This window comes from Protopterus annectens, chromosome 1.part2 (genome assembly GCF_019279795.1).
Source record: "Protopterus annectens isolate FY-2018-M chromosome 1.part2, PAN1.0, whole genome shotgun sequence".
Taxonomy (NCBI): domain Eukaryota; kingdom Metazoa; phylum Chordata; order Ceratodontiformes; family Protopteridae; genus Protopterus; species Protopterus annectens.
Window position 1 is genome coordinate 256,559,260 of NC_056727.1, and position 15,600 is coordinate 256,574,859.

The 15,600-nt window shown below is 42.1% G+C and overlaps 1 protein-coding gene across 1 annotated transcript in view; it reads right to left on the reverse strand.

Annotated features, from left to right (window-relative positions):
• The window catches only part of DNAAF10 (dynein axonemal assembly factor 10), an 874,610-nt gene that overhangs the window by 346,268 nt on the left and 512,742 nt on the right, over window positions 1-15,600 (reverse strand). The window contains exon 5 of the mRNA XM_044055954.1: window positions 8,712-8,743. Coding sequence (XP_043911889.1) covers window positions 8,712-8,743 — 32 coding nt within the window. The remainder of the gene's footprint in view (window positions 1-8,711; window positions 8,744-15,600) is intronic.

Here is a 15,600-nt window from a genome sequence, read left to right on the forward strand (position 1 = left end):
CAAACACAAGATTCAAGTCTCAGGGATAATTGGCTAAAGTAATCAGACAATGAATATCGATTCTGTGGTCTTCTGAAAAGTTCAGAAGAATATCTTTAAGAAGTAGGGTGATGCTGCCTTTTGATATCAGTCAGAAATTCTGCCTTTGGAAAATTGCACACTGCAATATTATTCAGTTGAAAATGTGTAGCTTTGTTTTTTTTTTTTTTTTTTTTTTTTTTGAGCAAAATAAACAAAAGTTACCACAAATTCAAATATATAATACCGTTGTGAATTCAGGTCTAAAAAGATTGTGCTTTTGAATAAAAATTATATTTTTATACCATTGAAGCATAAAAAATGATATTTTTTTCCATTAAAGGTGAGGATGCAGGTGCTCCAGGAGTCCAAGCTTTTCATGTATTATACATAATTATGCCAGTAATATTCCCTGACAATGGGATGAAACATTTTTAACCACTAGAGACACCGGTTATTACATACAAACACCCCAAAACAGTCCGTGAATAAGAGGTAGTACTTTGGAAAAAGGTAAAATATTAAGGGGTTAGAGCAACATTTACATACACAGACAGCCAAGTTGGTATTTTTTTTTAAGTATTAATTAAGGCTACTGCTTGGATGTGTTATGATATTTTCTCCCATATTACAGGAGTCACTAAACAGCTTTTTATGACTAATTTTACATATCCAAACTGAAGAGATTTTTTTAATATCACCTCTTCATGCAAGTTGAATATTTTATTGTTATCACCATATTTCACCACTACATGCTCCTTATCAATGTAATTTTCTTGGAAATGTACAACTCCGCAATATGTCTGCATGTATATAAGGATAGAATAATATTTATACATTAGTTAAGTTGTCTTCAGTAGTTAAGTTGGAATGTAACTTGAAAGGGTACCGGTAAACTACCATTTATATATGGGTGGTGCAGTGGTGCAGCAGACAGTGTTGTTGCCTCACAGCAAGAGGTGCTCCGGTTAGATTCTTGGCTGGGTAGCTTTTGTGCGGAGTCTGTCCTCCCTGCATTCCTGTGGGTTTCCTCTGGGTGCTATGGTTTCCTCCCACATTCCAAAGGCATGTGTCTGGAGCGTTTCTAACCGGGCCTCCATTTAAAATGGGCTCTGTCCCATTTGGACTTGCCAAGTAAATAAATGTTAAATAAATAAATACATTTTCTTTCATGGTCCATACTCCAGTAGCTATCACACTGTGTGGAACTTCTGATATGGATAATGTTTATCAAATTTCCATGTCTAGGAGAAGAAATATACTATTGCTTGGAAATTGTCATGTTATGATTTACTGCTACAACAACTTTCCCCAAAGTTGATAACAGAGTTGTGTAAAGATTTTTGGGAAGAAGTTAATATAACAGTAAAGATGTCTCTTACTTAGCCCTCCCTGCATTCATGTGGATTTGCTCCTGGTGCTCCAGTTTCCTCCCACATTGCAAATGCATGCATCTGGAGCGTTTCTCCCTGGGACTCCACTGGAAAATGGGCTCTGTCCCAGTCAAACTTTCCCGGTACATAAATGTTAAGTAAATAAATAAATTTTGTTTTATGGTATGGAACTTCTGAAACAGATAATGTTTATCAAATTTCCATGTCTAGAAGAAGAGATATAATATTGCTTGGGAATCGGCATGTTATGATTTACTGCTACAACAACCCTCCCCAAAGTTGAAAATAGAGTTGTGTACAGATCTTTGGAAAGAGGTTAAGATAACAATCAAGATGTCTCCTACTTAGCCCATATAAAGTACAGTTATGTAAGAACTTACCATAACAGTATTGATAAGTGGGATAGACAGACGATTAGCCAGGATACCAAAGCCTAGACTTGTGTATGATGTATGATCAAAGTGTGCCAAGGCTATGTAATACATAAGGGGGGGATCTATATTACCATGTTGATAGGGCTGTTCATCGAACGCCCTTATGTCGACACATACACACTGTAATACAAAAATCCTAAACAGCCACAAAAACAATTTTTTCCCAGGTAAAAAATCACTTGGCCATTGTTGGGTATTTGCCATTTCCTCCACTGTAGTACGATCTTGGAGTTGGTATATGCAAGTAGGGGGTGGGGTGGGGAGCACAGCACCCCACATCAGGGTATGTGGTGGACGAAGCCCCCCACATCATTGTGTCGGTCGGTTTGTTTTATTTATTGTTGGTCCAGCGATTTTTTTTCCCTTGGAAAAAAATCGCTTTTGTGGCCAATCGAGATATTGGTATTCCAGTGTGTATGTGTCGACGTAAGGGCGTTCGATGAACAGCCCTGTCGACATGGTAATATAGATCCCATAAGGGATATACAGATGCAAAGTATCTGAGAACTTTCTTATCCCAGACCCAACAAAGGAGGCTACTGAAAAGTTCATGACAGCCAGAAAAAGGGATAAAGAAACGATACTACCTTGGTTGAAAACTAAAAGCTAACAGAACACAAGGAATGAGGGATAGATGTAATATTGTAACAGTCAGACATCTACTGTTAAGGTATGTTCATATACAACTGTATTGTATCCTTCCTATGATCACTGTTGCAGCACTACTAACAAGTGGGAAGAGTTCCAAAGCTTTCTAAGTTTCTAGGGGAAGGAAATAGGATTTCAAATGGAATCTAAGATTCTTGCAAGATGGACCTAGCAAATCCAGCTAAAGATGTAGAAAAGGCATCAGTCTTATAATTTATGGAAAAAGTATGTACAAAATACCAAGAAGCTCCTTTTAAAATAGGTCTGGAGTCCAGAACTTTAAAAAAGGCACCAGAAGAAGCTACAGCTCTGGTAGAATGTGCTTTACTCAAGCCTGGGAAGTCTTTCCCAATGAAGATATAAGAAAATGAAGAGATCTACTTGGAAAATGTTTGTTTGGAAAGAGGCAGACCACACTTGTTGTCCTGAAAGAAAATGAAAAGCTGGTCTGACATTCTAATAAACTTTGTCTTGTCAAGATAAAACCTCAGTTACCTCTGAACATCTAAAGAGTGCAATATTCTCCCTCCCCTGTTCTGAGAGGAGGGGAAAAAAGGTAGCATGATTGATTGTCTGGTTCAAGGACAGTTTGTTGACCACCTTACGCATGAGGGATGGGTTAATTTTTAAGAGTAATCCTATATTTATGGCAAACAAAAACAGGGAAAGCCATAAGAGCTTGCAGTTCTGAAACCCTCTTGACAAAGGTAAGAGCCACCAGCAGGACAGTACTACAAGTAGAAAATGTGATGGAAGCAGACTCAAATGGAGGAAGAGTCAACTTTTCTAAAACCTAATTCAGATGTCAAGTAGGAGGGATGAATTTTTTACAGTCTCTCTTAAATGACGAATGCCTTTTAAAAACTGTTTGACCTCAAAATGTGAATCAAAAGGAAGGAAAGCAGAAATGGTTGACAAATGTGTTCTACTAGAAGAACATGCCAGCCCTGAATTGAGCAGCTCAGTAACAGAGAAAAATAGGAATACCCTTTTGATGTGGTCCTGATTATTCTTGTGGCACCAAACAGAAAATTGTTTCCATTAAGATTTTCTTGTAGTAGGTTTTCTAGCCTCCTGTAATACCTGTAGTATTCCCTCAATAGGTGCCTAAAAGGAATTAAAATCCAGTCACTCAAAGGGTTAGATGCAGAATTTGGAGGTTTGGGTGAATTAATGAGACCCTTTACTGTGTGAGCAAGTCAATTTTGTCAGGTAAACTGTAATGATTATCTTAAGCCAGAAAGCAATGCTACCTGGCCCAGAAGGAAGTCACCAGCAAGATTTTTACTTGCCCTTCTTGATTTTAAGAAGGACATTTAGAAATTAAAGGTAGGGGAGGGAATGCATAGAGTAATGTCCCCTTCTAGGAAAAATATATGGTGCCCATTTTCCAAGTTTCTGGGCATGGAATTCTAGAGCAAACAGCCTCAGCAGCCTATTCTTACCAGAGGCAAAGATATCTATCTGAGAAGTACCCCACAGATGGACAATCTGCAGGAAGACTACCGTGTTTAACATCCACTCTTAAAGGTCTGCCTGGGATCTGCTCAAGTAATCTGCCACTAATCTGCACGCTGAAGGAATGTAAACTGCTAGCAAGGCAGGTAGTGCTGTATGGCCATGTCCCAAGCTGTCATATTTAGCCTGCTTATGTCCCGCCTTGCTTATGTACCACATAACTGTAATGTTGTCTGCAAAGATTTGGAAAGGGCCTGGAGACCAGAGGTGATGCAGTGATTTCAAGGCTAGAATCACTGGCTTAATTTCCCTAATATTTATGTGGTACTTCTTGTCCTTTTTGGATCATAAACCCTGGACTTCACATTCGTAGAGCAAGCCCTCCAAATCAGGTATGAAGCATCTGTGTACAGGCTTTGACAAAGGGGTGGAGCCAGGAAAGAACACTCCTGGATTGCAAGATATCTGTTTAATTCACCAATGAAATTCCCTCTTGAATGGAAGGGACAGAATTTGAGAAGCTCAGAGGATGGCAATGTTGTGTCCGTAATGATTTGAGATACAACTGAATCTTCCACATAATGAGTTTGGCCCAAAGAATCATTAGAATCATGGAGGCCTTAATCCCCATGGTTATCAAAAGCTCTACTGCAGAGGCTACATCTAGATGAAGAACAGACTGATTTCTTGAGGAACAACACTTAGTCTTGAGGAAGAAAGGTAGTCACTGGCACACAGCTGAGACTACAAATCAGAAACACTAGATTGTGGAAGGGAAATAGATTGGATATTTTGACTTTTAAGGTGAACCCCAGAAAGAAAAGCAGGTTCTTTGCAAAGTTGAGTTCCAGAAAGAGCTTTTCTCTCTTAGTGGCATGAATGAGCAGGCTGTCTAAGCAGGGGAAAATCTGCAATCCCAGGAGTCTGTAGAAAACAAGTACAGTTAGGCACTTTATGAAAACCCTTGGTGCAGTAAAAAGCCCAAAGGACAAAGCACAGAACTGAAAGTGATATTCCAAAATAGAGAACCTTAAACATTTCCTGCAGCGAACTTTTAGCCTCCTTCAAGGCAATCATCATCACAATCTCAAGTCATTCTGTACAACCATAAAAACCCTACTATACCCTGGTGTGACTGCCCTGCACTGGCCCAGTTATCAAGGAGCCTCAAACCTCACCACTAGCACCAGTGAGGAACGTACACATTGGGAGAATGACAAGTACACACACAGTAAAGTGCAATTTCCCTTAAGAGCACACAGAGATCACAGTCAGTCTGGGCTGGTTTCTTCCTCTTTCTCCAGATCCACAATAAGACTCCCCATTGGCACAGCTGTAGGGTTAAGATCTCAGCCAAGTGGCCAAGCTAAGACCTCCAGCACCCTCTCTGTCCAACCCGTGCTTCGTGGCCCTGCCCAAGTAGCTGATACACACACACATTATATATATATAAGCACACACACACCTGGGGAAAGCCAGCACAGGTTTACTAGCTATGTCCCTTTTCTGCCCAGACTATACTGTAGTTCCAGCTGCCACCACCTAACTCTTTATCAACTACTTAAGGCACTTAACAAAAGGTGTCCAATCTTTCTGTGTAATGTTACTAATAATCCAAATGGTAGTTTTGACCAAGACTTGCAAGATTATTTAGGAGTGGGCTGTACAGTATCACCAAATACATATGAAAGCACGCAAACAGCTTAAATATATCCCACAAATATCAGACAGAAAGATAGGTTTAAATACATTTAATAATAAATAATAAGAGAACAAGACAATACTCAGAAAACAAACACAGTTACTTCAGAGTTCAAAATCACAGGAAATATTTTAAAACAACATTGCAGGAAAGTCTCAATTAAATATAGAAAACATCTAAACTAATCATTACTCTATTCCTATATATATCTACAAGAGATACTGTGCCCTGAATCTTACTTGCGAGCAAGTGCAGATGTGATGATGAGTTGCTGTTTCCAGGTCAAAGACAAAAATACAAAATGCACAGTCTCTCTCTGAGAGAGTTCTTAAATTAATATCAAACATTATTGCTGGGTTTGATTGGATAACATCACTGTGTCACCTGACTTCAGCTCCCAGACTAAACAGAAACTTAACAGAATTTTAACATCTCTGTGTTAAAATACATATCGCTCAGACCTCTGCAGATCTTGGAAGTCGTAAAACAATAAAACTCTTACAAAACAATGCAGAAGACACCCTAGTTCTAGACATTTTATCTCCTTGCTGCACTGAAGCTTTTATACCACAATCATAAAGCACTTAATTTCAACTTATTTTCTTGAAGTTTTGCAAGTTAACTCTGTATGTTCCATTTTCTACTATCAACATACATACATACATTTGCATAGGTATATAGTTTATATACATTTCTGTTCTTTTCCAGTAGGATACACTGTGGATATATATTTGAAGCTCAGTATTGTACAAACCCTGTTCAACATACACTTCTGTGCCAGCAGTTTAATATACACATAAAAATAAGTTATGTCTTACCATAATGTTCCATCTATGTTGTTGATCTTCGTTCATTCATTACTGATGGGTTATCGTTTCCGTCCTCGGAACCGAGCCAGCCAATATCAAGTTCTCGTCAGCCAAAAACTCTTGAGCCAAGGTCCTACCCAGAATGCTCTGCTCCCTGTTACCTCAGATCGAGTTTGCAAGTTGATAGATAAAAGTAAAGACTACCTCTGGTCATAACAGACCTACAAGAGAGGAATACATGAGATCAACCAAGAACCTCTGGATGGGGGACGTAGGGTGGGAAGTAATGAATGAACGAAGATCAACAACATAGATGGAATGTTATGGTAAGACATAACTTCTTTATCTAATGTTGTTAATCTTTGTTCATTCCTTACTGATGGGACAGAGTCCCCAGCTACCTGTATTCCTGGGTGGCCCTCATGGAAGGAAATTCCTAAGCATCATGGAGCCAAAGCTCTACCTCTGGGGGCCAAGTCTAATTTGTAATGAAGAATAAAGGTATGAGGTTTGGCCCAAGTTGCAGCTGAGCAAATATCAGTAAGGGAAGCCTTAGCATGGAAAGCTGCTGAAGTTGCCATAGATCTTGTAAAATGTGCTTTGACTCTATGAGGTTGAGGCAAGGTAAGACTGTTTTTGTTGTAGATAAAGGTAATACAATTTCTCAACCATGACGCCAATGTAACTTTTGATACAGCATGACCCCGTCTAGGTCCAGAAAACGCCAGAAACAATTGGTCTGATTTACAGGTAGAATTAGTTCTGTCCAGATAAAAATGTATTTGCCTATGAACATCCAAGGAGTGCAGGCAATACTCCCCCTTGTTAGAATGGCTAGGAAATAACATTGGAAGGTCAATAGACTGGCTGATAGATCGTTCTGACACCACTTTTGGTAAAAAGGTAGAATTGGTTCTCAGTGACACTCTATCCTTAAGGAAGATAAGATAGGGAGGTTTGATGCATAAGGCCTGAAGTTCTGACAATCGCCTGGCCGATGTGATTGCAATCGAAAACAAAGTTTTCCAAGAGAGAGATATTTTTCCATAGCACCTCCACTGCTCTTCTCTCCTTTTCAGACACTATCAACAAAAATCGCAATAACAATCTCTTCTCCTCTGCTTTATTTCTCGACCTCTCTAAAGCCTTTGATATGGTGAACCATCACCTCCTGCTAGACACTTTGAAATGTCTCTCTCTCGAACCTTTGGCATTGCACTGGTTTGACTCCTACTTGAAAGATAGACAACAAGCAGTCCTCTGGGATAGCCATCTCTCCTCTCTACTTCCAATCACTATCGGTGTCCCTCAAGGATCCATCTTAGGACCCCTTCTCTTCTCCATATTTATTAATAACCTGTCTACCTCTCTTCCCACCTCCACATGTATTCAATACGCAGACGATTCAACTCTCATCTGTTCTGCTGCTTCCCCAGCCGAACTTCACTCTTCTACCCAACAGGTCTTTACAGCAGTAGAAAAATGGTTCCAAGATATCTGTCTCCTCCTTAATCCTAAAAAAACCAAACTATTACTTTTCTCTCCTACCCTTAAATCCCCCCCTCTCTCCTTTTCAATTATGTCTGACAATGGCACCATCATTACACCTGACTGTTCCACTAAACTACTAGGCGTCACAATAGATAATCAACTAAACTTTGATTACCACATTGACCTTACCATCAAAGCTGTTAATAAAAAGATTGGTGCTCTTTATAGACTTAAGCCCTTTCTAACAGCATCTACAAGGGTGTCTCTAGCCCAAACTCATCTCATCTCCACACTATTGTATTCCTCGCCTTCCTTTATAAACCTTTCAAAATCTAACCTTCAGAAACTTGCCACAGCCTATCATAGCATTGCCAGATTTGCCACAGGCTCCCCATTTCACACCCATCATTGTGTTAACCTCAAAAAGCTTGACTGGCTCGAACTCCAAAATCTTATTCTCCTACATCAATTAGTTATCACCTATAAAATCCTCAACTACCCTTCTAATACACCCATACTAAATAACCTTGTTGTCCCTTACAGGAATCTTACTTCCCTTCGTTCAGCCAACAAACTACTAGTTGCCACTCTCAAATCACACAACAAAGCTGGTGACTCCTTGTTTTCAAACGCCATTGGCTCATACTGGAATAAACTTCCCACAGAACTGACCTCTCTAGGCTCTTCCCAACTTTTCAAGAAACAACTGAGGAACTATTTTGTGTCTCACTGGCTATGCCCCTGCTCAAACCCTGACTGACCTGAGCATCCAACCCTCTTCTCATTTCTCTCCATTTACCTCTATGCTTGTCCCTATCACTAATACATCCACTCTTCTGCAACTATCTACTATCCACTTGGATACTACTTTCCCTCTGTAACCTGTTATCCCCCCCAAATTTATAGGTTGCTCCCAGCTATGCTAATCTGCCTCTTAACATATTGCCCTGGCACAAAACTATTATAACAATTGTTAATATTGCAAATACCTAAAGACTCTTATGTAATTTACTACTTTCTTTTATGGCTGTACTATTCCTACTACAGCAAAGAATTTGCAAATATAAATCATCTCTCTATGTTATAACTATAGCTTTATTAAGTTTGCTAATTATAGTTTCGTTTAAGTTTGCTAATTATAGCTATTGTCAACTTGCTTTAGTATCTTTACTATACTACACTAGACTAATTTTCTTATCTTGCTTATAATTTTGCATCCCGTTGTACTATTTTTATGTTACCTTCTAGTATATAGTGGAGCTTTTCTCCTCGGGCCTCTGCTGAAAATGGACATGTATCCAGCCAGACTAGCCCGGTCAACAAATGTAAAATAAATAAATAAATAAATAAAATAAAATTTACATCACATGAAGAAGCAGGTTCAAAGGGGGGAGTTGTTAGAGCTTGCAAAACCAAAGTCAAATCCCAAGGTTGTACCGGTTCTCTAAAGGGAGGTTTTAGGTGGATAACCCCTTCAAGAAAGCCTTACAGAGTCTGTGTGACATAAATGAAGAATCTTGAAAACCAATATGGAAATTTGAGATGGCAGCTAAATGTACACGGAGACATCCACAGAGTGGAAAAGATGTGATAAGTAATCCAATATCACCGAAACTGGGACTGACATGAGGTCTAGTTGTTTATTTGCTGCCCATAGAGAGAATCTTTTCCATTTGCTAAGATAAATTAGTCTGGTGGATGATTTATGAGATGCAATAAGAATACTGCGCACAGGGGACAAGACGTTTTTATGCCTGGCAATCATTGGAAGTGGAGAAACCAAGCTGTCAGCTTCAGGGCTGTTAGACTGGGATGAATCCGACCCTGCGGATGGAAAATCAATGTTGGGGATGGATTGAGGATCCACGGTTGATCTAGCAGGTGAGGCCAGAGGAAGGGAAACCAGACTTGCCGAGGACAATATGGAGCAATAAGGATCACTTTGGTCTTCAACATTCGTGCTTTCTTCAGAAACTGGGAGATGAGGGGGAGAGGAGGATAGGCATAAAGAAGACCAGAGGGTCAAGCGTGGACTACAGCATCCCTTGGTGACTATCCCCGAGGGGGGATTAGGGAAATGTAGCTGCTGCAGTTGTAGTTGGTTGGGGAGGCAAATAGGTCGCAGCAAGGCTGGCCCCAGCGGTTGAAGACTTTTCTGCTATCAGAGGATTGAGGGACCATTTGTGAGGCTGTAGAATGCACCTGCTCAATTTATCCACTATCACGTTGGCAGTCCCAGAAATGTGCATTGCAATCAGGAAGGAGTTGTGAGCTATCGCCCATTGCCATATTCTCAAGGCCTCTCAGTATAACAGGCAAGATCTGGTGCCCCCTTGTTTGTTGAAGTACCAGACCACTGACATGTTGTCTGATTGGATCTCAATAGTCCCTGACGGAGGGATGGAGTGAAATGCTTGCAACACTAGAAGCACCACCCTCAGTTCCAGGACACTGATATGCAAAACGGCCTCTGTCTCTGACCAAGTGGCTTGGACCGAGTTTCCCTGACATAGCTCCCCCACCCCATCAGGGAGGCGTCTGTGGTCACAGTGGCTATCGATTGATGGAGGTTGAAAGGGCGAGACCATTGTAGAGGATTTTGAGATGTCCACCTGAGTAAGTCCTGCTTGCATCGCTGAGTTACACTTATTTGAAAAGACAAAGGATGTTATAGAGGGTGCCACTGAGTGAGAAGTAGTCACTGAAGAAGTCTCATGTGGAAACTGGCTAGAGGAACAATGTTAACTGAATCTGCCATTGACCCAAATAACTGAAGTACAGATCAAGCTGGGGATTTGTGGTGAAAGAGCAGCGGTTGAACTTGTTGTCTTATTCTCTGAAGTCTGTGTTCTAGAAGGGATGCTGTGCAATTTCTCGTGTCCAACAGTACCCTTATAAATTCCAAAGACTGAGCTGGGGTTGTGTTGGATTTCTCCCAATTTATAGCGATTCCCAGGCTTCAAGATGTTAAAGAGAGTATACTGCAGGGATTCTTAAAGTAGATACTTGCCTGGGCGGTAAGGAGCCAGTCGTCTAGATATGGAAATGCCTGGAATCCTTGAAGTCACAAGTGAGTGATAACCACTGCCATGCATTTTGTGAACACTCTGGGGCTGTAGAGAGACCGAAGGGCAGGGCTCGAAACTGATAGTGACTGGCTTCTATGCAGAAGCGGAGGTATCTTCTTGAGCATTTGTCCATTTTTATGTGATAATACGCATCCTGAAGATCTACAGAGCACATCCAATTGTCTTCTTCCAGAAGTGGAAGGATAGACTGAACTGTGACCATCCGGAATTTCTCCATCTTTACAAATTTGTTTAGTGTACTGAAATCCAGAATTTGTCTCCAGTCCCCTGTCTTTTTTGGCACTAAAAAGAACCTTGAGTAAAATCTGGATCCTACCTGGTCTAGGGGGACCGTCTGGGTGACTTTTTTTTTTGTAGCAGCTTTTTGATTTCATGTGCTGCTGTTTCCCTTTGACTAGGTGGAACGTCGGGTAACACTCTTGATGAGACTGGGCAAAAATGGAAGGGGATGTGATAGCCTCTGGATATAATCCATTGTACCCAAGAGTTGGTTGTTATCTTTTCCAGGCAGCGGGGTACAAGGAGAAACGACCCCTGACTGTTTCCAGAGGTGAGCAGTCGGGCAATGCTTTAGGAGCGCTGACAGGGTTGGCCAGAAAGAGAATCTCTGGAACCCCGGTTTCGCAGACCTCCTCTGCCCCAAAAGGGGCATCTTCCATTGGAGTTTCCCCCTCTGCCTCTAGGGGAAAATGCGACACATGCATCCCAGAAAATCCCTGTGATTTATTGTGCCAGATCTTTCCACTCCTCTGATTTCTGGAATAGAATCGCTGAGGAGTGGAGTGTCTGACATCAATGGCAGACAAGGTCTTGCCATCTTGTTCGCACCGTGCCAGCATATCCTTGACTTTAGGGACAAACAAAGAAGCGAGATCTATGGGGGCATTCATGAAGGAAGCCTTAAAGGAGTCCGCAAAGTCACAAAGGTGCATCCAAGCATGTCGTCTGGAGACTATACCTCTAGCCGCCCCTTCCATTGCGTGAGAAATAAGACGTATGGAAGAGTTGGAAATAGACTCTAGGGTGGCTATCTGAGAAGCCACATTATCACGGACTTCACCAGAAACAGCTCCTGCCAAGGCTTCAGAGAGCTGGTTGAAAAGATCTCACTGAAGCCTGGTAAAATGGCATCTATATCACGTTATTGAAAGTTTACTGAATCGAATCAATAAAGGTCGAACTTTATTGATCGATTAAGTAAAACATCGAATAACGAAAAAAAAAAAAAAAAAAAATTTAAAAAATAAAAAAAATAAATGGCGTAGGCAGGGGGGCAAGCCCCACCTGCACCCCCCACACACCCCTATTTAAATATACCAACTTTGATACCGCCCTACATTGAGGTAAACAGAAATCTCCCCTTACGGAGATTTCCATTTACCTGCACAATGTTCTTCACTTTCGATATTGTCAGCTTACGACAATGTGAACTAGACCCGTAAAATGTGCCAAATAATTCAAAGACCTTACAGCGAAGGTCGATGAAGCAAACATATGCTTCCCTAATCTGTCAATCGCTCAGGACTCCTTGTTGGGCGGATGGACAGTTTGTCTCTCTTCTGACAAATCCTTCTTAGTAGCAGCTGCCACCACCATGGCATCTACAGGAAAACCACGTGACCAGTGGGGATGCTCCGTGGGGGGGCGTTAATATTTTATCTGGCCCCTTAGATATCGCTTGAAGGTATCAGGAGCCTTCCATGCACGCTGCACACTGAGCTGGACGAGCTCATCGCAGGCAGGGTGACCCAGGAGGTAGGGGGCCGCCACGATTCCTCAGAGGAAGGATTAGAGGACTTCCAGTCACCCCTCTGTCTATGGATTTTGAGGATGTCACCAAAGGACACCTCATCAGAGGGTGACCGTGGGGACCCTTCCCCATCATCAAAATCCATATCCTCAGTCAATGACTCCGGAGTGGAGTCTATGTGCTTCCTCTTATACAATGCTTTGCGGGGTGCTTCCTCAGTGAGAGGTTCTGGGGAAGACTGCAAAGAGGGGGTCTCCTGAGGAGGAGAGAACCGAAGCTCTTGTGCCCAGTGTCCAGGAGTTGAAGCTTGTGGCAGTTGCGGCACAGAGGGGGGAGAGGACTCCGACATATGAGCTTTACGAGCGGAGGCAAGCTCCCTCTCCATGGCCTGGAAGAATGGCCCACCCAAGGAGGGATGGGAGCCTGGAACTGAGCACAACAACCTCGGAACTGGGGTCACATCCCGCCCCAATGAGTCCTCCTCTAGACCAGGAGTCTCAAGAGGACTGTGAACTGCAAGAGAGAGAGCATCCCTAGAAGGTGCCATCGAAAAAAATCAGCATGGATTCAGGAATGCCCTCCCCAACGGCATAGCCACTGGCCTGAGAAAAGTCCAGTGCCCAGTGCACCGAAGGCCACAAGGATGACTCTGGTTCCAAAGTAAGATCCACTATTGGAGAGGGAGGGAGGCAAGCTGCAGTTGGAGTAATAGGCTTCGAAACTTGACGGGAAGTTGAAAGAGGAGAATACGCTGGTGTTTGAGGAAAAATACGCTCACCTGAATGAGGGAACGTGGACTTCGGTTGAGACAGACCACTGACCACAAGCAACTGGTCAACAAGCCGCAACACATCCTGCTCACAGAGACTCTTGGATGACCTCATGGAGAAGGCTGATGGTGATTCTGGCATTTCTAGGAAAGGAATATCCTGACTGCTTGTAAAAGGATCCAGTGAACGGGAATATTTAGTCCTTGCTAATTCAACAGGTGCAGAGCTCGGAGCCGAGGAAGTCTGCACCGAAGAAAACGGTGTGGAAAAGGCCTGCACTGAGGATGCCAGCGCTGTAGTAGTTGAAGGTGTCTGCACCATAAAGACAAAGGTCTGCCCTGAAGGGTATGGTGCTGTAGTGGAAAGTGTCTGCACCAGCAATAAAGATGGTGCCGAGAAGGACTGCACCAAAGTACATGTCGGTGCCGAAAAAGTCTGTGCCGTGGAGTACAGAAGAGTCATACTTGGAGCCGAAGGTGACTGTACCAATGGTGCCGAAGGGGACTGAACCTGTATTGATGGTGCCATTAGGGGTTGCGACAGAACTGTCGGAACCATAGTTGTCTGCACTGGGAACTCCGGTGCCAATATCCATAAAGGAGACATGGCTGTAGTCAAGATCATTTGGGGCCGTGCCGAGCTTGGAGTCGACAGGGTCGCAGGTGGCAGCACTGGAGTAGTAATCAATTTCATCTTCTTGTGAGTTGACTCCCTACAATCTCCAGAGGGAGAAAAAGGGAGTGACTTTGATGAAGAAGAAGAAGAAGAATGCCTCTTGCCGGGTTTAACAGGAGGGAGTGAGCCCTCTGACCCAGAAATAGCCTCAGAAAAAGGAGACATGAGGAGACCTTTCAAAATTAACTTATTCTTCCTCTCGTTGAGAGCCCTGGTTGAGAAGTTTTTACAAATCCCACACGGATGATCTACAGACAAGTGGGAGACATTAAGACAGCAGACACACAAGTCATGGGCATCAGAAAGCGGTAACTTACGGCCGCAATCCTTGCACTGTTTGAAACCAACGGAACTTTTCTTATCCGAAATAGCTGGTCTGGAGAAGAAGCACAGTAGCAAAAGGAAGAATAATGGCTACCCAAGCAAAGGGTAACCAGAGAAAAAGGAAGAATTACCAACGATGGCAATGGAAAATTACCACAAGGTAAGAAAAGGGGGTAATAAAGGGAAAAGACTAAAGGGAGAGAGTCTAAGGTGTGTGATAGGGTAGGAAAATATTAGAATAAACTTTTGAGAAACAATTAGAGTAATAACAAGATATAAATGGTCAAAAAATTAGACACTAAGCTGAGAGAGTGGCTTGACATGGCTGTTCAGCAATGCGGCAAACGAGATCTGAGGTAACGGAGCAGAGCATTCTGGGTAGGACCTTGGCTGGAGAGTTTTTGGCTGACGCAAGCTTGATATTTGGCCGGCTTGGTTCAGAGGTTGGAACCAATAACCCATCAGTAAGGAATGAACGAAGACTAACAACATTAGATCATATAGTTCTCTTACATTTGTAAGGCAAACATACGAATCATGTTGATATTCACAAATGACAAGCTGGGCTGGCAGTATTTCCTTTGCTTACGTTTCTATAAAAATCCTATTAATATTCACAAATGACAGAATTATTTACAAAATTCCAGCCAGCTGGGGGCAGCATTTTGGTTTGCCACACCTGATCAAACCACCACAAATGGCACAGACCCCATAACTACCCAATTCAATACACACTTCGTTCAATCTGTCCTCTATCTACTAGAATTTGATCCACCCTCCCATCTCTCTATCTCTGCCAACTATACTCACAACATCCCCCTCTTTTCTTTCCAACAAACACCTACCTCAACTATCAAAAATTACTTTAAAAAACTGAAAACCGCTGTACCAGCTGATGACAAATTTCCACCCAAGTACCGTAAGTTAACTGTCAATGTGCTGACATAGCCCATCTCAATACTCATAAATAGATCTATCACAGAAAACTATGTACCCACTATATGGAAAAAAATCACATATTATACCACTTAAAGGTGG